The 22,504-nt window shown below is 34.7% G+C and overlaps 1 protein-coding gene across 1 annotated transcript in view; it reads right to left on the reverse strand.

Moving 5' to 3' along the window:
• Positions 1-21,922, reverse strand: part of LOC129239675 (palmitoyltransferase ZDHHC8) — a 44,100-nt gene extending 22,178 nt beyond the window's left edge. The window contains exons 1-7 of the mRNA XM_054875370.1: positions 21,810-21,922; positions 21,584-21,741; positions 21,313-21,485; positions 17,640-17,834; positions 17,235-17,496; positions 3,180-3,475; positions 415-597 (exon numbers count right to left, since the gene is read on the reverse strand). Coding sequence (XP_054731345.1) covers positions 415-597; positions 3,180-3,475; positions 17,235-17,496; positions 17,640-17,834; positions 21,313-21,485; positions 21,584-21,741; positions 21,810-21,834 — 1,292 coding nt within the window. The 5' untranslated portion in view covers positions 21,835-21,922. The remainder of the gene's footprint in view (positions 1-414; positions 598-3,179; positions 3,476-17,234; positions 17,497-17,639; positions 17,835-21,312; positions 21,486-21,583; positions 21,742-21,809) is intronic.
• Positions 21,923-22,504: the final 582 nt, after the last annotated feature.

The raw sequence follows: 22,504 nt of genomic DNA on the forward strand, positions 1-22,504 counted from the left end.
AGAATATAAAGGTAGGGCTTAAATATGTAAATAAGTATTCTTTTTGATTCACACATTTTTAAGGCGCATATAAATTTTGTGGTTAAACAAAAGTAGCAGTTTTGAGTTGGAAAACATACGAAGAAGGCAGGTATTAAGTACTCAATGACATTTGTTTGCGTACATTTTGAGAAATATAATAGTAGTTACTATAACAGATAATTGTAGACAGATATTAGAAATTATAGCGTGAACTAGTAGAGCGCAATAAAGCCACTGGAGAGCAGTTGCAGTTGCCGTTGCATTTGCATTCTTTCCAATCCTTTCTGGCTTGGCACTTTGCACTTGCACTCGTGCGCGCGCACACATGCGCACGTATATGGAAATTCATGTACGTACATCGTTTAAGCGGCAAAGACTACGTTAAACACTCACCTTCTAACTGGACTTGCCATCACGAGTGGTGTCGCCACACCCAACGGTTTTATTCGTTGCTGCATTGTGGGCGTTGCAGTTGTCCCACTGCGTTGTTGCTGTGCGCCCTGATTACTCGGATGAGCTGGATGATCGGGCGACAGTGGATCGGCGGGATTATAGCCGCGTTGTGGTTCCAAACCGCTTTGAAATAAGAATAAATATAATTATAAAAAAAAAATATATATATATAAATATGTATATACAGCCGTTGAAAAATACTTAAGAACGATGCGTTGCCAACCATATATGACGGTGCCGTAACGGTACTTTTTGCACTTTAATATATTTGTCGTGATCATCTTCATTATTTAATTTTCTTCAAGGGGTCGCATTGATTTGTTTGTGTTTTATAGGATCACTGATATTTTTTGAGAAATATACTTAAGAACGATTTGTTCTTTGTCCAAAATTTTGTGAATTTTTTTGTTTTATATTTTAAATGGTAAGTAAGTAAAAAATAAAATATCTGGAGTATTCCTCCCGCGCTCTCATCATGCCCGTCCTAACGTATGGCGCAAAAGCTTGGACGATGACCACATCCGATGAGGCGTCCCTCGGAGTGTTTGAAGAAAAGAATCTGCGGCAGATTTTTGAACCTTTGCGCGTTGCCGACGACGAGTATCGCAGGCGATTGAACGATGAGCTGTATGAGCTTTACGACGACATAGACATAGAGCAGCGAATAAAGATCCAGCAGCTACGTTGGCTGTGTCATGTCGTCCGAATGGATACAACCGCTCCGGCTCTGAAAGTATTCGATGCGGTACCAGCTGGTGGTAGCAGAGAAAGAGGAAGGCCTCCTTTGCGTTGGAAAGATCGGGTGGAGAAGGACTTGACTTCACTTGGTATGTGACAACTGGCACGCTTTTGTTGAACTCGGCCAAAATTGCGTAAGCGGTTATCGCGCCAATTAAGAGAAGAACAAGTACTCCTCCCGCACTTATCATACTTTAGTTGAAACGATTCAATAATGTCGAAAGGAAAATAATGTACCCCAGCTCTTCGAAAAACAATCATAGAGTTGCCAAAGACCGGATTATCTTTGCTTTGAAATATTTTTCAGAGTATAAAACAAAGGAAAATGCTTCGAGAAAAAAATAAATCGCGAAAGACTACCCGGCAGATTGATAGGATGATCGTTCATCACCATCATTCTTTCCTTGAATTCCTAGCGAGACATAGGGGACCAACAACACGTACGCGGCATCTCGTCCAATTACTGGATAACACCTTCACCTGCTTCCAGCTTAACCCGAGTTGAGCCGTCTCGCGATCCACAGTTCTTTTCCCGGTTCCCCTTGGCTTGCCAGACGTTCTTCCTCTCGTTTTGAGTGGGTTCCATTCCATTGCCTTCTTCGCTATGTTACCGTCTTCCTTGCGTAAAGTGTGACCAATCTATCATACTTTCATTTCTGGCTTCTAATCCAAATGTCTAGCAACTCCGTGATTTTTCGAGCAATTCCTTGTTTGGCATTAGTTTTGGTAAGAAAATTCGGTATATTACCCATCTAAGACAGAGGGTTTTCAAAAACTTGTGAGCGACTGGCTATAGCGGTGGTAATTTTCCAGATACAGCTACGGTAAAACTGTACCGACAGCATATTCGACTTAAAGAGCCTAACCTTTAAACTGAAACTCAGGTTGTTGTTTCGCTATACAGAGTACATTCGGGGTGCCCCTCTGGCTTTTTCGATTCGGGAGCGTTTGTCTACATCCGTACCACCGGCCGGTGTAACTTTGCTGCCGAGGTGAGTAAATTCCTCCACTGTTTTGATGGGGTTACCTGCAATTTCCGCACACTCACTCAACTTATTTGCCAGACTCATCACCTTCGTCTTGTCAAAATTGATTTTAAAGCCGACAGACCAAGCTGCCCTATGAAATGCGGAACCGAAATGAAATAATCGGAATTGATCGTTAGATTCTCAAAACAGGTACGCAGAACGTCCATTGAGAATTTTTTGTTCAACAGGGAAAATCCAATAACGAAAAAAACAGTTGCACTTCGCTTTGCAGAATCACGGCTTCACGGTCTACTGGCACGGAGAAGCCATTTTTAACAGTATCGCAGCGACAACGCGAATTGACAGATATATCTTCGTGAGCACATATCCTGGACTCAAAATCAGTGGCATTATATTTTATTCAGCATTCGCTTCCAAGTTCATCTCACCAATCATAAAGAAGCACAAGAGAGGAGTGGACGGGGGGCTACACTTGGCGACAGGGCCTGGTGAACTTGTTCAGGGATGGCTCGAAGTTGTAAGGAAGGGTTGGCGGAGAAGTATTCTGCGAGGAGCAGAATCAGGTTATCGAACCACTGCAGTGTACCCAAGCAGAGGTAGCCGATGATTGGCTACTCACATGCGTATTAGCCGTCAAGAAAGTAAATATTTACTCCGATAGCCAAGCGGCAATCGGCTGCAGTTTTTAAAATTTGACTATTATATTGATTCGTTCTTAAGTATTTTTCTCAAAGTATTTTCAAATTGTATTACCTTTTGTACAAGAAGTAAAAAAATGTATGTTTTTCTTAGACGAAAAGACTGATACAGATTGAAAACATTTTAAATTTATAAAATAAAACCTAATATGCAAAACATTAAGGAGATTTCATTGAAAAAGGCTTCAAATGCAGAGAACTCGGTAACGTTCTTAAGTATTTTTCAAGGACTGTACAATTTTTACCTATCGGAAATTTGCAAAAAAACAAATCAACTTACCGCTGACGCGCCAATGGACTGTGTCGCGGATGATACATGCGCATGTGACGTGGCGAATCACCACCACTTCCACCTGGTGCAACAATGGCACCACCACCTCCACCGCCAGCGTTGGGCATCATGCCGGCGCCAGTTGCTATGCCACCGTTATTTAAATTGCTCATGCCTGCCTCCACTTGGGGCAGGTAGAAATTTGTCGAATTATGTCGTTGCAGTGGCGGTGTGGGTTCACAATCTTGACTCTGCGATGCTTGCGGCTCCATGTCCGTATCCGAACATTCACGTCCAGGCGATAGCTAAACGAGGGGGAGGAGCGCAGAAAGGCGCGGTGTTAGGTGACAATGGGAAATCGTTTGTAAAATAGAACGTATAAAGCTAACACTAATTCAAATCGAAATTGCATGAGAACTAATAAAAAAAAAGAACATGGAAGCAGCGGTTTGAGGTGAAATATTTAACATAAAATATGTATGTAGGTATGTAGGCATGTAAATTATGACAGTGAATTTTTTTGAGTTCAATTGAAGTTTTCATGTATGGAGTATGGAATTGAATGAGCATGTTGTTGTTGGCATTTGGGAGACCACTGAATTTAGGGTGAGCGCATTTCAGGAAGAAGTAAATATACTATATATATATATATATAATATATATATTATATAAATTATGTAATATATATATATATATATTTGGTCCTAAACAGATTAAATTTGGCTTTTTAACACAGTTTCCACATAATTGCAGGAATTTAGAGAAACATTTTTTTTCTTTTGATCACTGGATATATATTACATTAATGCAACTGATTGCAAAATAGGTCACCCTATTGGTAAGGAACACTAAATACTTTCGAAAGACCGTGAAATAATACAGGCTGATGGCTAGCACAGTAAGACTCCTTGAAAAACATCCTGACTTCTGAATTATGATTGAACGATAGAGAGCTCGGCTAAGCTTTACAGATACTATTTGCCCTCATTGAGATTAAAAATAAATAAATAAGAAATAAATCGCTTTCAATTTGGCAATGCGCACTGTTGCTTATAGTAGGTTGACTTGGCTATAGGATTTTCTCCACCTTCCGCTTCATGTTGACTTCCGCTTTTCCTATAAACTACTGTAATTAGAGTTGCGGCCTTAAAATAGAGAGACTGACGTTGTCATGCGAGAAATATGCAAGCTTCGTGCGTGTTTTTTAAGCTGCATGAGAATTATCGATATCGATAACTATGGTTTGACAGCTGAGAATGGCAAACTGTGTGGAAATTTACATTGCAAAAAAAACAAAAAACACAAAAATCATTTTCCACCTGCTGGTCGTCATTGTCCTTCGACTACGTGTAACATTTTACGTACGGATCTTGGCTTACGTGCCTATAAAATACAGATTGTGCAAGACTTCGTGTTAAATGACGTCGCATTTTTGTTAATTGGGCTCATTTAGATTTGTTATTCAGATTTATTGGAAAAAGTTTTCAAATATTGGACTGATCGAAATGCTACGAGTTGCATAGCCGGTAGTCAAATTCAAAAAAGAAATGCAATGAAATTATCAACCAGATTATAACAAAAAAAAAAGTTAATATTCTGTTTTTTATTTCTGTTTTGTATTATCGTTTTAAGTTCTCAAGCTCTTATCCGATTATCCGAACAGGTATTTGAGTTTTTGTGTAAAAGGGTGTGTGTGTAAAAGGGTACCTCAAATTTAAACAACCAGAAACTCGAAAAAATATTTGTACTGACAGCTTATATGACATTGAAAATTGCACACATTTTGGGAAAAGAAAATGCGACGAACCGTGTTCTTTTACTTATAATCCTAAAATGAGGAGCCCAACTTAATCGACTGTTAAAAAAGCTAGAGTGAGCAAATTACATTGCTTGTTAGTTAATATTACTATGGTACATTCACTGTACTGCTAAACTCGGTGAAAGCATTAAAAAAACGGCCCATATATGAAAATATAAGTTCCATCAAGTCAATGAATGAGCATGTTGTTGTTGGCATTTGGGGGACCACCGAATTTAGGGTGAGCGCATTTCAGGAAGAAGTAAATATACCATGTATATATATATATATATATAAATTGTGTAATATATATATATATTTGATCCTAAACCGATTAAATTTGGCTTTTTAACACAGTTTCCACATAATTGCAGGAATTTATAGAAACATTTTTTTTCTTTTGATCACTGGATATACATTAATGCAACTGATTGCAAAATAGGTCACCCTATTGGTAAGGAACACTAAATACTTTCGAAAGACCGTGAAATAATACAGGCTAATGGCTAGCAGAGTAAGAGTCCTGGCTTTTGAATTATGATTGAACGATAGAGAGCCCGGCTAAGCTTTACAGATACTATTCGCCCTCATTGAGATTAAAATTAAATAAATAAGAAATAAATCGCTTTCAAATTGGCAATGCGCACTGTGGCTTATAGTAGGTTGACTTGGCTATAGAATTTTCTCCACCTTCCGCTTCATGTTGACTTCCACTTTTTCTATAAACTACTGTAATTATGAACGAGTTGAGGCCTTAAAATAGAGAGACTGACGTTGTCATGCGAGAAATATGCAAGCTGCGTGCGTGTTTTTTAAGCTGCATGAGAATTATCGATATCGATAACTATGGTTTGACAGCTGAGAATGGCAAACTGTGTGGAAATTTACATCGCAAAAAAAAAAAAAATCATTCTCAACTCGTTGGTACGTATAAAATACGTAGCTCGTAGTCGCGGCGGACATACCCTATGATCAAAAAGTACCGGGAATATTTAATTTAAACGAACCGCGCACGTGGGAACCGGCCCATATTTTTTTCTTATGTTGGTAGAACTGTAAGACACACATCTGTTACTATTTATTCGTTTCGAAGCGTTTGAGAGATGCTGTACGTCGCAAACGGTACGACCAAGCACCAAGTAAATACCATCGTGCAAACACCGTATTCACCTGATATGGCCCCGTGCGACTTCTTTTTGTTTCCCAAGTTAAAGTTACCCCTTCGTGGAAGGAGATTTCAGTCGATAGAGGAGATCAAAGAGAATGCGACGAAGGAGCTGAAGGCCATCCCTTCGTCGGCCTACCAGGGGTGCATGGAGGACTGGGTTAAGCTTTGGCACATGTGTGCTGCTTCAGACGGGTTATATAAGAAGATAAAATAAATTTCCCTGAAATTTAACTCTGTTTAGTTTTATTTAAACATTTCCGGTACTTTCTGATCATAGGGTATGCCGGTTATTATATTCAAAAAAGAAATACGATGAAATTATCTATCAGATTATAAAAAAAAAAATTAATCCCAACAATATTTCTGTTTTGTATTAAAATTTTAAGTTCTCAAGCTCTTCTTCGATTATCTGATAATTCAGATGCAGCACTTCGTGCTTCTATAAACAAATTAGTATACCAAGACAGCGAACAGGTACTTGAGAATTTTTCTTTCTTTTCGCCGGAAAAATGTTATTGGGTAAAAGGGTGCCTAAAATTTGAACAACAAGAAACTCGAAAAAATGTTTGTACTGACAGCTTGAATGACGTTGAAAATTGCACACATTTTGTGAAAAGAAAATGCGACGAACCGTGTTCTTTTACTTATAATCCTGAAACGAGAGGCCCAACTTAACCGACAGTTAAAAAATCTAGAGTGAGTAAATTACGATGCTTGTTTTTTTATGTTCATGGGCTTGCACGCCTTCACTGTTAGTTAATATTACTATTACATTCACTGTACTGCTAAACTCGGTGAAAGCATTAAAAAAACGGCCCATACTTGAAAATATAAGTTCCATCAAGTCAATGTGCTGGCTCATTCTGCATTGTCAATACAAATGTTTCTAGCTGCTTCTATTTGACTCCTAAGTTGCAACTTGGATTAAATGGAGTTTCGAGTGCATTGAAGCTGTGCACAAAAACTGCGATAATAATAGGCTTCCTAAAGGGGTTGATAGAAGAATACTTCTAACACTGCTACGGACAATGGTTAAGACTCGCACGTAGGACTGTAAGGATATAGGAGAATATGTATGAATATACATAAAGCATTAATACGTAAATATGTATGAAATCAAAATGCATCATCAGTTTCGTTACTTATTAGTCACACCTTGCATGCTTTATAATCCCAGTTAGCCAAAATGTTTAGTCTACCTGGGTTCAGTTCAGTCATTAGTGGACCAGAGTGAAGTTGGCTAATGTATATATATTATATATAATATTAAATGAAAACCAGCCTCACAATTTCTTCCAATTTTATAATGGTACCCGAAACAAAAAAATTCAAAGTACCGATATTTCAAGTTTGCTCCTGAATAGCCGAGCATTCAAGGTTTTTATACAATGGATACGATCTAATCATGTTAATAAGAGCTTGATTTCTCTGTAACTCGCTTTCAAAAGTAAGGAACTCGCTTGTTCTTTATTATCACTGCATTCGCTTTGCTATTCAATTCGAAGCAAATATTTCAACTACAGAGAGGAACCTATGGAATGGAGATTGTTGAATAACAATATGGGGACCAGAAACCTGAGAACAAGAAAGTATCTTAAACTCGCTTTGAATTGGCAGTCTGCTTGAGGGTTTTGCAGTTGTTTATAATATCTTGAGCAAAATATGTACTTGCACAGAAAGGTTTGGCAAAATTTGGTAGCTGATCTCCTTTTTTAAGCAATATTTATTTTATTTTTTTTGTATTCAATAAATACTGGTATGATACGTCAAAAATATTATCAGGGCCAGCAAAATTTCAATTTAAATATTGCAAAGAAAAATAGGCTGAAATGTAGATTTTGAGAGATATTCTTTAAAGTATTCACAACAGATTACCAGCTGGCGGCCGCCGTAGCCGAATGGGTTGATGCGTGACTACCATTCGGGAATGCGTAGCTTCGAATCTGCGTGCATGAAACGGCAAAATTATAGAAAAAGTTTTTGCCAATAGCGGTCGCTCCTCGGCAGGCAATGGCAAACCTCCGAGTGTATTTGTGCTATGAAAAAACTCCTCATAAAAAACCATTTGCCATTCGGCGTCGGCTTAAAACTGTAGGACCCGCCATTTGTGAAACAACATCAAGAAGCACGCCACAAATAGGAGAAGGAACTCAGCCAAACACATAACAGTAGTGTACGCGCCAATTAGTTATTTATGTATTTAATAATCAGATGTTAGCCAAGCAAGACTTGATGAAAACGAAATTGTTCAAGTTATTTGGTGGGAATCTATCGTCAATAATAATTAGAAATTGGAGAGCGAAGGCGGTTAGGACTAAAACTGAAAATTCGTAAAAGAAGTTGATAATCACCCCTCTATGTACGACACTACGAAAAATGTCTGTTTGTATGTGTATATAAAGATAAATAAAACGAAACCAATCATTGACAAACAATGAGAATATGAGAATGAAAACTGTATTGTTGTTAAGAACGAAATGAGTTTTCGATGGGTGAATGCGAATTGAATGAATGATGAAATCATTACGGAATTTATACGAGTAAAAATCGCTCAAATTACCAACAAACAAATTAAGTTATTTAGAATATATTGAAATTTGCAAATCGCAATGGAAACCTTAATAAGAAACGGATGACATGAAGAGTAGATACTTTTATTAAAGAGAAATCATTTCCAAAAAGTTGTTGTAAGAACAAATATATGTATATGAATAATAATAGAATGTATTTTCGCAAAATATATAGAAAAAATGAATTATTAGAATAGAATTTTTTTTTACCTTTTTCGGTGCTTGCATTTAGTGTAGAGTTTTGTTTTGCTTTTTTGTTTTTGACCAATTTCAATATAGAGCTTGTCTAACTAATATGATAGCATACCATTACGATAGTGCATTCATTCAAAAATTATAATTAGTGATAGTAAATGGTGGCGTACTAAATACATACATACATTTACGAAGAAGAGAAAGTTCAACGAAACTGCACATGCAAAAACAAAACAAACAAAAAAAAAACAACTTCAAATCATCGAAAAATATATGAAATAGAAAGACAATCAAACAAAATGCGTTTTTTTTCATATAAATAGAACTGTGACATAGCGGAAAATGCTGCACTAGTTCGAAAAATCGCATTAAATATATGGTGGCACATTGGTTTTGCACATTTGAAGTGTCCAGGTGTAGGTCGTAAACCTTGAAACTGTGTTATACATTTTTTATCAGCCTTTAACCCCTTGTTTTCAAGCGACGATTGTGTGTGCCACTTTCAGTGAAAGCGTTTATCGTGCGTAAAAACAATCTCGTATTTGATACGAGGTTCTCACTTCTGGCTAGAAAAAGTCATCACGTGTCTCATACGAGGTTCTCATGGCACGGAAGTAGGATCACGATACCCACACGCTGTTTTAAGGCAAAGGGTTAATTATCAATTTTTTATGTCAATTCTTAAAAAACACATTTTCGCATTCGTGCTAATGAATGGACACGAAAAATATTTGTCGGGCGAAAATTGTTAGAACATAAAATTTCTATAAGCTATCAAAACAATTTTTACTTTATTTTCTTTTTTATTAAGCGTACTACGTTAAACGAAAAACTCATATCAATTCTCTTTGTATTAAACAAAATGGCGCAATTTAGATTTGACTCAAGAATGATAGAAACAAGATTGCGCCCACCAGAGTGTGCGTGACTTCGCATTATCTGAGTTGTGCAGTGTTGCCAACCATTTGCTCTTCGCGATAAATTTAGTGCTTTTTTATACCCAAAATGCGAGAATTTTTAAGTTTGGTGTTTGTTTCTTATTTTTAATTTAAAGCTACCAAAACTGTATGTTAAAAAAACTGTATTATTAAACAAAAGAAGGTTAAAAAGGTCACTCTGAGAAGATTTTAGTATTAATGAGAATTTGTTGGTTCTTATAAAATCTGACATTGTGAAAGTGAAAATTTAATTTTTTCTCCTTTTGAGGAAAACATTGAAAACCTTTTTACACATTTTAAAAAGCGTTTGAATTTACTGAATGGGAATTGAAACCATAGAGGTATAATTTCTTGTGGTCCTCAATCCTTAGTGGTACAAAGGGCATTTATAGTAAAAATAAGCAACAAAATACCAGAAAATACGGAAGAAATCATAACGACATTTTTACAAAAAGAGTATCTTATCTTGCTACATAACCTGAAATATAGCAAAAAAGTCACACATCTATTTTAAAAAACGCACATTATTAATATAAGTAGAGTCTTTTGCCGAAGAAAAACGTGATATTTCAGCAGCACATTGCAACGTGTTGCCCTTAGGGCCGTTTTTACAACTAACCTCTAATTTTACAGGCCACTTTATAGTGACGGTGTACACCTTTTAGTTCGCTCAAGCGCTTATCAAATTTTCGGAGCGATATATGTATTTAAAAGCTAGTTGATATACCTACACTTTAAAAGCTTGTTGTTAGGTTCAAAGTGAAGTGAGTTCGAATTGTAATTTTCAAACTTCAGTGCCCTGCCGTAGTTTCGAAACTGACAAATTTTTGTTTAACGGATTGCTGAGAAAAGAAAGCAAAGGGCACTCTAAAGTGAGGAGCAATTTATGGTCTCGGTTAATAAAGTGTAGTCTATTGGTAAGATGAGGAAACGACTCTAACACTTAGTAGGAAATTTACACTTACTTTACGTAATTTTATTAGGAAGGTTTTTTTTTTCAATTTTGTAAATTTTTTTAAAATTAATTAAATTAGCCTTTAACTGATGTTTTTTATCTATTTAAGAAGTACTTTAAAAATATTCGAACTTAAATGTATGTATGTATGTGCAATACAAATTTTTTACATATAAAAAAGAAAATATTAAGAAAAATATCAAACAAATGGAAGAAAATTTTAAGTAGAGTTTGTGCTAAAAATTTAATTTATTGAATTTAAGCTTCTTTCCCAATTTATTACACTTGCCAGACATCGGCAACTCAATTATATGGTTCAGTAAAAAAATATGCAGGTGCATATGTATTGGTTGGGTAATAAGTTCATATCGTTTTGATATTTTTTTTTATTTTACAATAATTTGTTTATCATTTGGCAAAGTTCGATAGAACTCTTTCTGCTCTACAAAACTATTTTATTTGTATTTTTGAGTTATTTAATTTTTTAGTAGTTTTGAGGCTTAGAAATGGAATACACAGGAGGCCAAAATCAACATATTCGGCACCTGCTCTTCTTTGCTTCTTATAGAGATCAAAAACCGTCTGGGACATTTGCGACGTGTATGGAGAAGATGTCGCCTTCAAATTCCTTCTCAGCATCTCGCCCGCTATCGAGCAACACGCGATCATAAACAGCGCTTTTTGTACAGGATCGTGACGAGAGATGAGAAATAATCTAGGAGATACGCCAAAGCCGAGGGTCAAGCCGGATCTTCATCCAAAAAAGATCATGATATGTGTTTGGTGGGACTGGGTGGGCATGGTGCACTGGGAAATGCTCGAAGAGAATGCCACGATCAACAAGGAGCTCTAGCGTGAATGAGGTTATTCGACTGAAAAGACCTGATCGACATGGTCTAAACATACTCCTTCACGTCAACGCTAGACACAAGTCGTCAAAGTCGCATTCCAAGAGCTCGAATGTGAGGCCCTTCAGAATCCGCCGTATTCTCCGGACCTTGCACCGATCGATTACCGTTTTTTCCGCTCCCTGCCAAGCCATATGAAGGGTGTTAACTTCGTTAACAAAGAGGTTCTTAAAAACTGGCTCAACAACTTCTTTGACACCAGACCAGGCTATTTTTGGCGGAGCAGCATCAAAAAAATTGGTCGCGAGGTGGGAAGAGTTTGTAAACAGCAACGGCGAATATATAATTGATTAACCTATTAATATAATTATTGTATTTTGTTTAAATAAAAGTCTTGGGTAAAAACGCTACGAACTTATTCCCCAACATAATGTATACAACGTGGCGCACAATTAATCCCCCTATCGGAATATAGGTACAACACCAAGACGCACGCCACAAATAGCAGGAGCAGCTAGGCCAAACATTCCTGGAGCTGTTCAGTGTTCGGTGTTTCTTGAGAGAATTTTCTTTAATATTCCGGCCAGAGCTCTTCGTAGTTCGGAGTTCTTCTATGTTCGTCTCACAAAATCTCTTTATGCTCGAAATGCTCTTATTACTAGAGCCCTGATTGAGTTTAATAAAATCTCAAAATTTGTTGAGATAGATTTTTCATTTGTTTTATTTTAATTTTTAATATTTATTATAAATAGTTTGCTTGTACTTCCTTTTTTAGTGCCTATTAACCGTGAAATATGTTCATTGGCTTTTAAAATAAATATGTTTGAAGATTTATAATTTTGCAAATGGCGTCGTACATCAATCATATTTAACACTTGCCAACTACAAACCCGCAAGCAAAATCATTTTTTTATTCAATAAAAAAGTTATTAAAAAAATGGAAGATTAATTTTGCGCCACCCTATATACATATATTGTTCAACGTGCACAGTACTGCCAGATTTTTTTGTTAAAAAAATATAAATTTCGTAATTTAATTTTTGTATTTTCGACCAAAAAAGTTTAACGCCCAAAAGGCAGATATTAGAAAATTAAAGGCTTTTAATCTCATTAAACATAAATAACATAAAAGAATTATTTGGCTACAAAGCAACATAAAAAGTTTCAATTGTACTTAACGAAACAAAAAACTTATAAATTCGACTATTTAAAAGAAATCTCATTTCGTTGTAACAAAATTTTTTAAATTTATTTTTCGTAAATTGCTTTCTTAATATTTTTTATACAATTGATATGATACCCCATTTCAATCCGAAGAATTTGTCTTTTTGAGAAATCTTTTGTTCTTAAAGAACCTGAGCTTAGTGGAATTTCCAATTTATTTATTTTTATTTTTTGTACAAATTGATTAGGATTCTTTAATTTAATTCGAAAAAAAAATTAACCATTTTAAAATATTTTTATTTATTCATTAAAATCTGAATTTTTGGAAAAACTATAATTTGTGCTATGAGGTATTTAATAAAATAAACTGTGAGCTTGTCTAAAAAACTGCAAATTACAATTTACAAAAAAATATGAATCCGTTGATTATACATACAAACATATATGAATAAAGTTTCATAAAATAAAAATCGCATTGCATTGCTCAATTCCTTCTAAATTGAGATATTTCTGCTGTCATTACTAGAAGAATATTCAATAAAACACAAAAGCCAAACGCACAGGTCACACATCGAATTATTTATTTTTTTTTTAATTGTATTTAAAATTAAACCAGTAGAAAATAATAATGAAGAAGCAAACGCAACTTTCAAACTAATTTAAACCAAATCAATCAAAATTTAAACGTAGATTATTCCATAGCATTCAACAACAAACAACTCCTTTGCTTCAAACACATTTTGGATATTTTTTGAACAAAAAAAGATGTTATAGAAGCAATACAAATGTTATAGATACATCAGGATTGGAAATAATCATTGGACGAAATGGAAAATATAAACTATTGTATTTAACTTAATTATGGAGACTGACTCTTGATTTAGGAATTTCCTGGCGAAACAGTTTTTTCTTTACAATAGTTACAGAGCTAGAAATTTAGAACTTTTTCGACAGTTTGTTTCAAGGCGAAAATGTATAATTGGAACTGCAGAAAGGAAATCAACCAACTGTTAAGATTTATGGAAGATAGTAAATTATGCATGGAAAGGAATCCCATTAAAACGTTGTCAAGATTTCATACGACTCTATGTCAAGAAAAACCGAGGGTATTCAATGAAATATTAGAGTATCTTCGTTTTATCAAGATTTGAAGGCATTTTATGCTAACAGTTAAAATAATCTTGTATTATGAAAACTACTGCTATCTTTATGTGAAATTAGTTTTTAATTTTACTTAAATTTAAATTCAAATTTTTGTTTACATTTGACTGAAACATGTCAACGGAAATATAAATGCAACTTATGTGATTTATTTTGTGTCAAACATTTTGAAATAAAACCGTTTTTTATTGAAAATTTAACATTGCATATTTTTCATGCCGCCATTCTCTTTATTTTGTGGACAACTGTCAATTAGTGTCATTAGGGCGGGTCAATTTGTATGGAACGATTTTTTTCGACATTGTTCTGAACTGATTCCGATTCTACATAAAATTATAACAAGAAAAGTTCATTAGACCGTAGTTCTAAGTGCAATTTCGAGACCCCCAAATTTAGAAAAGAAACTATCACTAAATAATACGAAGTTAATATGGAGATGAATATTTACCTTAATATTATGAATACTATTTTTTTAATATAAACTTGTTCTTGGGACTTTTTAAAATTATTGGTAGCAAAAAGTTCCAAGAAGATGTTTTTATTAAAAAAAAAATAACATTCATAATACTTTAGTAAATATAGAATTCATATTAACTTCGTCTTATTTGATGATAGTTTCTTTGTTAAATTTGGGGTACTCTAAATTACCCTTAGAACTGTGCTCTAATGGACTTGTTTTGTTAAAATTTTATGTAGAATTCAAAACGGCTTAGAGCAATGTCGAAAGAATCGTTCTTTACAAATTGACCCGCCTTAATGTACACACATAAACCTATAAGGATCGAAATTTTATGGGAATAATATTAGGTGCGCAACTAAGTTCTCGCTGTTTTTTGATGAAAATACAACTTTATTCTGAAAAACTGGTTACAAGTGAATCATTGAAAGTATTGCTCATCGCTGGCTATTACTTTTTCCCATATTTCTGGTAGATCTCGTATACCGTCGCGGTAAAACTGTTAATCTTTTGAGGCTATCCACGGATCAAGCCATTTTTTGATGTCTTCATATGAATGGAACTGCTGGTCAGCTAGACCATGTCCCATCGATCGGAACAGGTGTTAATCGGACGGTGTAATATTTGCAGAATATGGCGGCTGGGGTACGATTCCCATTCAGTGTTTCCAGATAAGTTTTAACGGGTTTGGCAACGTGAGGCCGAGCGTTGTCATGCTGTGAACGACTTCTTCATGCCTCTCCGCGTATTGCGGCGGTATCTCGCGCAGTGCTCGGCTCAATCGCATCAAGTCGATACCGATCCCCAGTGATGGGTTCGGTTGGTTTTCACAGTTCATAATAAATAGCACCAACTTGGTCCCTCCACATACATAGCATAACCTTTCAGCGTGAATATTCGGCGAGGCGACGATGTAGAAGCATGACCGGGCAGTCCCCATGACTTTCTTTTCTTTGGATTGCTGTAATGAATCCATTTTTCATCACCCGTCACGATGCGATGAAGAAAACCCTTCCTTTTTTGCCGCTGGAGCAGTTGTTCATAGGCGAAAAAACGACGTTCAAAATCCCTTGGTTTTAACTCATAAGGAACCCAAGTCCCCTATTTCTGAATCGTTCCCAAAGCCTGCGATCGCTTGGAATTGGATTGGCGGGTAACTCCTAATACTGAAGCAAGCTCTTTTTGCGTTTGACACGAATCCTCGTTGAGCAATGCCTCCAATTCAGCGTCTTCGAAATTTTTGGCCTTTCCTCACGCGGACGGTCGTAAACATTAAAATCAACGTCTTTGAAGCGACGGAACCAATCTTGGCACGTTGTTTCACTTAAAGCAGTATCTCCATAAACTTTTTTTAGCTCTCGATGCGCTTCAGCCGTATTTTTTTCGAATGAAAGAGGAAAATCAACACTTCCCGCAAATGACGATTATTCGGCACAAAATCAAACATTTTCACGAAACCAAAAGTACATGATACCAAAACAAAATCACTAATGTATCGAAGCAGTTTGTTTACTATATGTCTAAGCTTGGTTTATGATGTTTAGGTTATGTTAGAATCGACTAGCACACACTGATGGCGGCATCTATTGGCAAACAGCGATAAACTTAGTTGCGCACCTAATAGCTTTAAAACGGTACTGACGACAATCTAAATTGAGTTCACGTTCTCCAAATTTGAAGTAGATCCCATTCAACGAGCTTTGACACCTTTCCTGCAGCAAATGAAACTGGTAGGAATGCAGCTAGCAATACAAGTAGTACAATAAATACTCTTTCAACTCTCAAGTTTAAAGAAAAGTGATTCGAACGAAAGAAACGCGTGAGTTGAAAATGCCAGACTTCTTCATTCAATTCGTGAGTACGCCGGAAAATGAGCTATCCTATCATCATTTAGTTTGTAATCATGTAATAGTGTGTAACGAAAAATATTTAGATCGCAATTAATTCAAAAATAAGAAGGTAAAACAAATGTAATTAAAATTCGTATAAGACTGAAATCTCAATTCAAATTAAAAATAACAGCTCAGTTATTTTTTTTCAGATTTTTGAATGCTCTACATACAATAGCGAATATTTTAATTGTGTGCAAGCAGTTATGGGCAAACCCCTTTCGTTAGTGCCGAATTATAAGTTAAAATAAAAATGTATTCAATTCATATACTTAAACAACGATTTGTACATAAAAAAATATTTTTATTAAAAAAAACAATATTGTCTCGTAGTCAGGCGGGCAGGCAGTGACAACACTATTAAACTTATATAAATGCAATCACCAATTAGAGCAAAGTGAAAAAATACGAAATAATATAGGAAGAAACTATAGTTCAAATACTCAATTAATATATTAAAGTAAATTGTAAATGATTAGAATAAATTGATGGAATCAAAGTGTGCTACTCGTACGTACGTATCGCGTCATTCAAAAACAATGCAAGCAATTAATGAGAAATGTATGCAACTACATATGCAGCCATGTAGGATGTATGTATGTATGCACAACAACCAACCACCGATTATGGCTTACCAAGTGTGTGTGTGGGGGTGTGATTGTGAGTGCGTCTGTACTATGTTTGTTTAATGGAAACTATAACACCAAAGTACTCTTATAAAATTTACTAAATCAAATATATACATACACAAGTGCATTCAAAGGTACGAGCATTTTTTGGTAGGTACATTAAATCAACAACAACACAACGTATACATACTTATAAGAAGAAAAAAAGTAAGTTTAATAGTTGTTTTTGTTTTTACAAAAGATAGTTTCGCAACGATTCGCAACAATAACCAGCAATAATCAATTTACCCACCTTACTATAAAGCGTTGTGCTGCCCGACCGTTGATTATAACCATTGCCCTGGTCCGTATAAGTCTTTACCTGAGTGTGTCGATTGTCCCTATCGTAATAGTTTTTCAGCGTTTCGCGCGGTGAACGCGGCGCATTTCCAGGTGTACTATTGCCTCGCATACTGCTGCTCTGCTGATTGGAGCGACGTTCGGTGGTGATAACACTAATACCCTGACCATCCTTATGGGAGCGACGAGCTGCATATTTTTCTGGCTTAAGAAGACTATTTTGCGATGCGCGGGTGTCAGAATTAGCACGTCAACAACAGCAACAACAGCATTACGATGTGCGAGAAGAAAAATGTATTTAAATTACGAAACGTAGATAAGTTAATAAAGCAAAGTGTTGATTAATGTGTACGCATACCTGGGATATTGTGGCCCACATTGAGTGTAGCAGCAATTGTGCCAGCAGCCACGCGAGAATGGATTGTAGCCGCCTTTAAACTTGCCTGTTACCTGTTCGTTTGTTGTGCGCCCACGTGACACGAGTACCATGTGGAATCCGGTAAGACCGAAAATCGGAATCGCTAGGATTATAACAATGGCCATCAGCACCATACTGTCGACGAGCAAAAGGCATCAGTTAAGGAACGCCAATTGATATTAAATGCAGCGCGTGGGCATACAATATATATTTTTTGTACTTATTGTACATGTTTGTGTTTAGAAATGCAAGAATAAAATAAATAAATAAAATAAAATAAAATAAAATAAAATAAAATAAAATAAAATGAAATAAAATAAAATAAAATGAAATAAAATTAAATTATTGTAAATAAAATGAAATAAAATTAAAATAAAAAAATTTAAAGAACAAAAAATATATAAAGAAAAAGAAGAAGAAAAAAATTAAATTAAATGAGAAAACAGAAACTGCAATGCAAAAAAAAAGAAGAAAATACAACAGCAATAAAATAAATTAAAAATTGGCAACAGAAAAATAAAAAAATGAAGCACTTAAAAAATGTAAAGTAAAATGAAACACAAACCAACAAAATAAAATGAAATAATAAAAAAGATGAAATAAATTAAAGTAAATTACAAATTATATAAGGAAACATTTCCAAAAAATTAAACATACAAAAACGATAAGGGTTAAAATTAGGTTAAAATCAAATTAAGTAACATTAAATTTATCGAAAACTAATTTGCATTAAAATAAAATAAGATGAAACAAACTAAAAATTTAATTAAAGCAAAAACAAATTAAGTTAAATAAAAAAAGCCAAAAAAAAATAAAAAAATATATAAAACAAAATAAAATTAAATAAAAATAAAAAATGAGCCAAAATAAAAATGATGAATAAACTGAGAGATGAACAAACAATATATGAGATGTAAATTTATTGAAAACAAATTAAGTGACATAAAATAAAATATATGACAACACAATACAAAACAATTAAGTAATACAATTAATAATATCAAAATTAATAATATAAAACCAAATATTATTAAAATAATATTTTGTAAAATAATTAAATTAATTAAAACAAATCGGCAAAATAAAAATCTTAAAAAAACTGAAACATAATCAAAAAAATTCAATAATAAAAAAAACTAATTTTTTTGAAAACATATAAAATAGTAGTAAAATAAAATATAAAAGACAATAAAAATTAAAATAAATTAAAAACAATTAATTGCATAAAAAATATAAATTAAAAAATTATGTAAGATGATATAAAATATTATATTAATAAATATTATATTAACAACATAAAGTAGTAAAATCGCTAAAATGAAAGTTTTAGATAAACTGAAAGACAAACAAACAAAATAAAATAATAATAAAAAAATTAAAAATTAAACTAAGTAAAATTAAATTTATTGAAAACATATTAGCAATAAAATATAAAAAAAATTATGAAAACCATGCATTTAATTTAATTTAAAAATGAACTAAATCACATTAAACTAATATAGAAAAAAATTAAAATTCATAAAATACGTAAACAAAATTAAAAACAGATAAAAGGCAAATCAAACTGTGATAGAATAGAATAAAATTTAAACTAAATTAACTAAACAGAAAAAGCTTTTACGCGAAATATATTTTCAACAATTTTTCATAGTTATATATTTGTAAGACATTGAATGAGCTGTTGTTGTTGTAACAGCATAATCATTGCGCATAAATGTTTAGGGCATGCTGCTGGAGTGATGGCATTTGGCCGAGTATAAATTCGACTCGGTGCGAAACGAAGAACCGATTGTTTTGGGAACGATATAGAATGGCCTCAAATCGCTTGGTGATTTATTGAACACGTGGCCTTCCATAGGTCAAACTATATAATATTATTTTTCGAGAATTAAATTAACCTTTTTTTTTTTGCTTCCCAGTGAGTTTTTGTAGGATCTAAGTGACTTCATTTTAAACCAACCAAGTCAAAAATAAGGTAATTTCAAATTATGCAGAGCTCAAACCACTGTTTTCACCTTCTGGGTAAGAACATGCGCAAGTTGGTTAGTCGGACAGGTTTCACATTGACATCCAATGGTTGAACCAAGAAACGAGCTGTTTCAAAGGAGTGCAATGAGGTGTGAACGGTAAAAAGGATGATTTTTAATTTCCAATAATAAAGGTGCCTACTCACGAACCAGTTTATAGCATTGAAAAATTATAGAAGATTTATATATATTGATTGGGGAAAAAGAAATACATTATTTTCTCGGAAGATGGTTGTAGTGATCGAAATCTCGTAAAGTATCGATCAAACAATTTAAAGTTTATGCTCGTTATCAATGTGACATTCCACACTAAAACAAAATTTTTGCTGTTTTTTGTTTGTTCCATTCAGTCAACAAAGAAACATGAAAGTCAATAACGAGAAAATTCGACACATTTTACAGTTTTTCTTTGATAAAGACGAAAATGCAAGCTAAAATTGGGAATGGTGTTTATGGTGCCGATACTGTAACAGAATAAGTTCGATGTTTGCGTGACACACCAATTAACACCAAAAAAAGTATGACGGATCGAATTTGCCCCTCTGCGAAACCTTGGCAAAACGGAATGAAATCGACCCATTTCTTAAACTTATGGTGACTGGGGATGAGAAATGCGACCATACGTTAATATTGTGAGAAAGCGATTGTGGTCAAAGCGTGTTGAAGCAGCTCAAATAGTGGGCAAAGAAGGACTAATGGCCAGGAAGGTTCTACTGTGTGTTTGGTGGGTCTTGACAGGAATCATTTATTATGAGTTGCTCCCGTATGGCCCAACACTAAATTCAGATCTCTACTGTCAACAATTGGACCGTTTGAAGCTAGTAATTGACCAGAATCGGCCGGAATTGGCCAACAGCAGCGGTGTTGTGTTCCATCAGGATAACACAAGACCACACACGTCGGTAGTGACTCACCAAGAACTCCGAAAAGCTTGGTTGGAAAGTTTCAGGGCATCCACTATATAGTTCGGACCAGGCACCAAGCGATTAACACCCTTTTGTCTCATTGCAAAACTTTCTGAGTGCTAAGAAATTGGTGTTAAGAGAAGATTGTAAAAATCGATTATTAGAATTTTTTGCCAATAAGGACTAGGACTTCCATGAAAGAGGCATTATGAGGCTACCTTTAAAATGACAACAAATTATACAACAAAACGATGCTTATATGACCTAAATGTCACAATGACAAACATCTTAAATAAAGTTTTGAATTTTACGCAAAAATAATGTATTTCGTTTCTCCCCAAGCTAATTGTATATTCTATTAGAATTATAATTTAGTTCAGAACTAGTCCGTTTGACATCCCTACTTTACAACTACCTCCCATGACCGTCTACTCTAACAATCCAGATTTGTCGCCAAGGATTTGTCACTCTAGTAGCATACCTATCAATTTTTAAGGAAGATATTGTGGCGTTACAAAAACAACTCTGCTATAGAAAAACCATGTTCATCATACGCACTGTACGGCTGCAACTGTAACACTTGCTTTAATACAAGATTCAAACTCATTTAACCCGCATTATTAATATTTGCGGTAGAGTAAGTGGAAAATAATCAATCACATTTCATTTTAAAAAGGATACGCTACGATGGGCGATGTCTGCCTGATGTGTGGTGTTATCTTCAGTATATAAAATAAGCATAATGAAAATATGCTTAACATGTGTATGGACAAGGAAACCAAAAAGAAGAAGAAGAAACGATAATTCCGACGTCCAATGCAATTGTTCACCCAAGGGCAATGATGATCGAATGTCTGTAATAAAAATCAAAGCAATAAAGTAGTAGTAGCTGCTTAAATGTAGCCAGCAACCATCGCCAAGCAACCATAATAAAATAACCACTTATACTCACTTCTATGCAGTGATTGCATACGGAACAGTGTGAACAACGTGGCGGTCGATAGAATTTACAAGTCACACACCATTTCATCTTTACGGTGATGCCATTGATTTCAGCATTTTTATAAAGTGGTGCACGAAATTCCTCCTCACGGTCTTCATCTGGTGAAGCTATGTAGAGGGAAAAGAGTCAATTGTATAATAATAAAAAACAAGTGCAAATGCTATTATATAGCTACCTTTTGGTATGACACCGGGGTCCATGAATGTCGCTAATGAGAAATTGGCCAAAACGAAAAATGTGATGACACCCTGATATGCCGGTACCCATGGATGGCTTTTCAAATAGTATTGGCAGCTGCAATGAAATGGAAATTACAAGAAAATAAGTACACCAATAAATACAAGCAAATAAATGGAGGTATTGCATATCAAATTATGTAAAAGGAAATGAGATGGGAAATAGTAAGTACTTGGCAGTATGAACGGAAAGGAAGGAAATATGTTTATATGTGTGTAGTTGTATACATTCGGTGATACACTTTATGTGGGGCATAAAATTTGCTACAGAAAACTTTAAACATTATATCCTCTTTTAAATTTTTTTATACCGCTGATTTTGTAGGCTACTAGGCAGTTGAGTTGTTAGTGCCGATGTAGCCTGAATATAAACATACACACAGTACTCGAACTTATGTAGAAGTAGATAAGCGGCTGCTGATGCTCAGAACCAACTTACCTACATTCATACATACATACACACATCAAATGGTCGATGGGTACGAGGCAAGGCAAGACGTTTCACTCGGTGGACTATCAAATGCGCAAACCGGCACATTTGTACATTTTAAATTAATGTGAACCCGGGCGTAGACATAAAAACAAGGTACTTGTAGAGAAAGGCGAGCGGGTACGGGGGTTGAGTGGAGCTGCG

The sequence above is a fragment of the Anastrepha obliqua genome, chromosome 2, assembly GCF_027943255.1.
Source record: "Anastrepha obliqua isolate idAnaObli1 chromosome 2, idAnaObli1_1.0, whole genome shotgun sequence".
NCBI lineage: Eukaryota > Metazoa > Arthropoda > Insecta > Diptera > Tephritidae > Anastrepha > Anastrepha obliqua.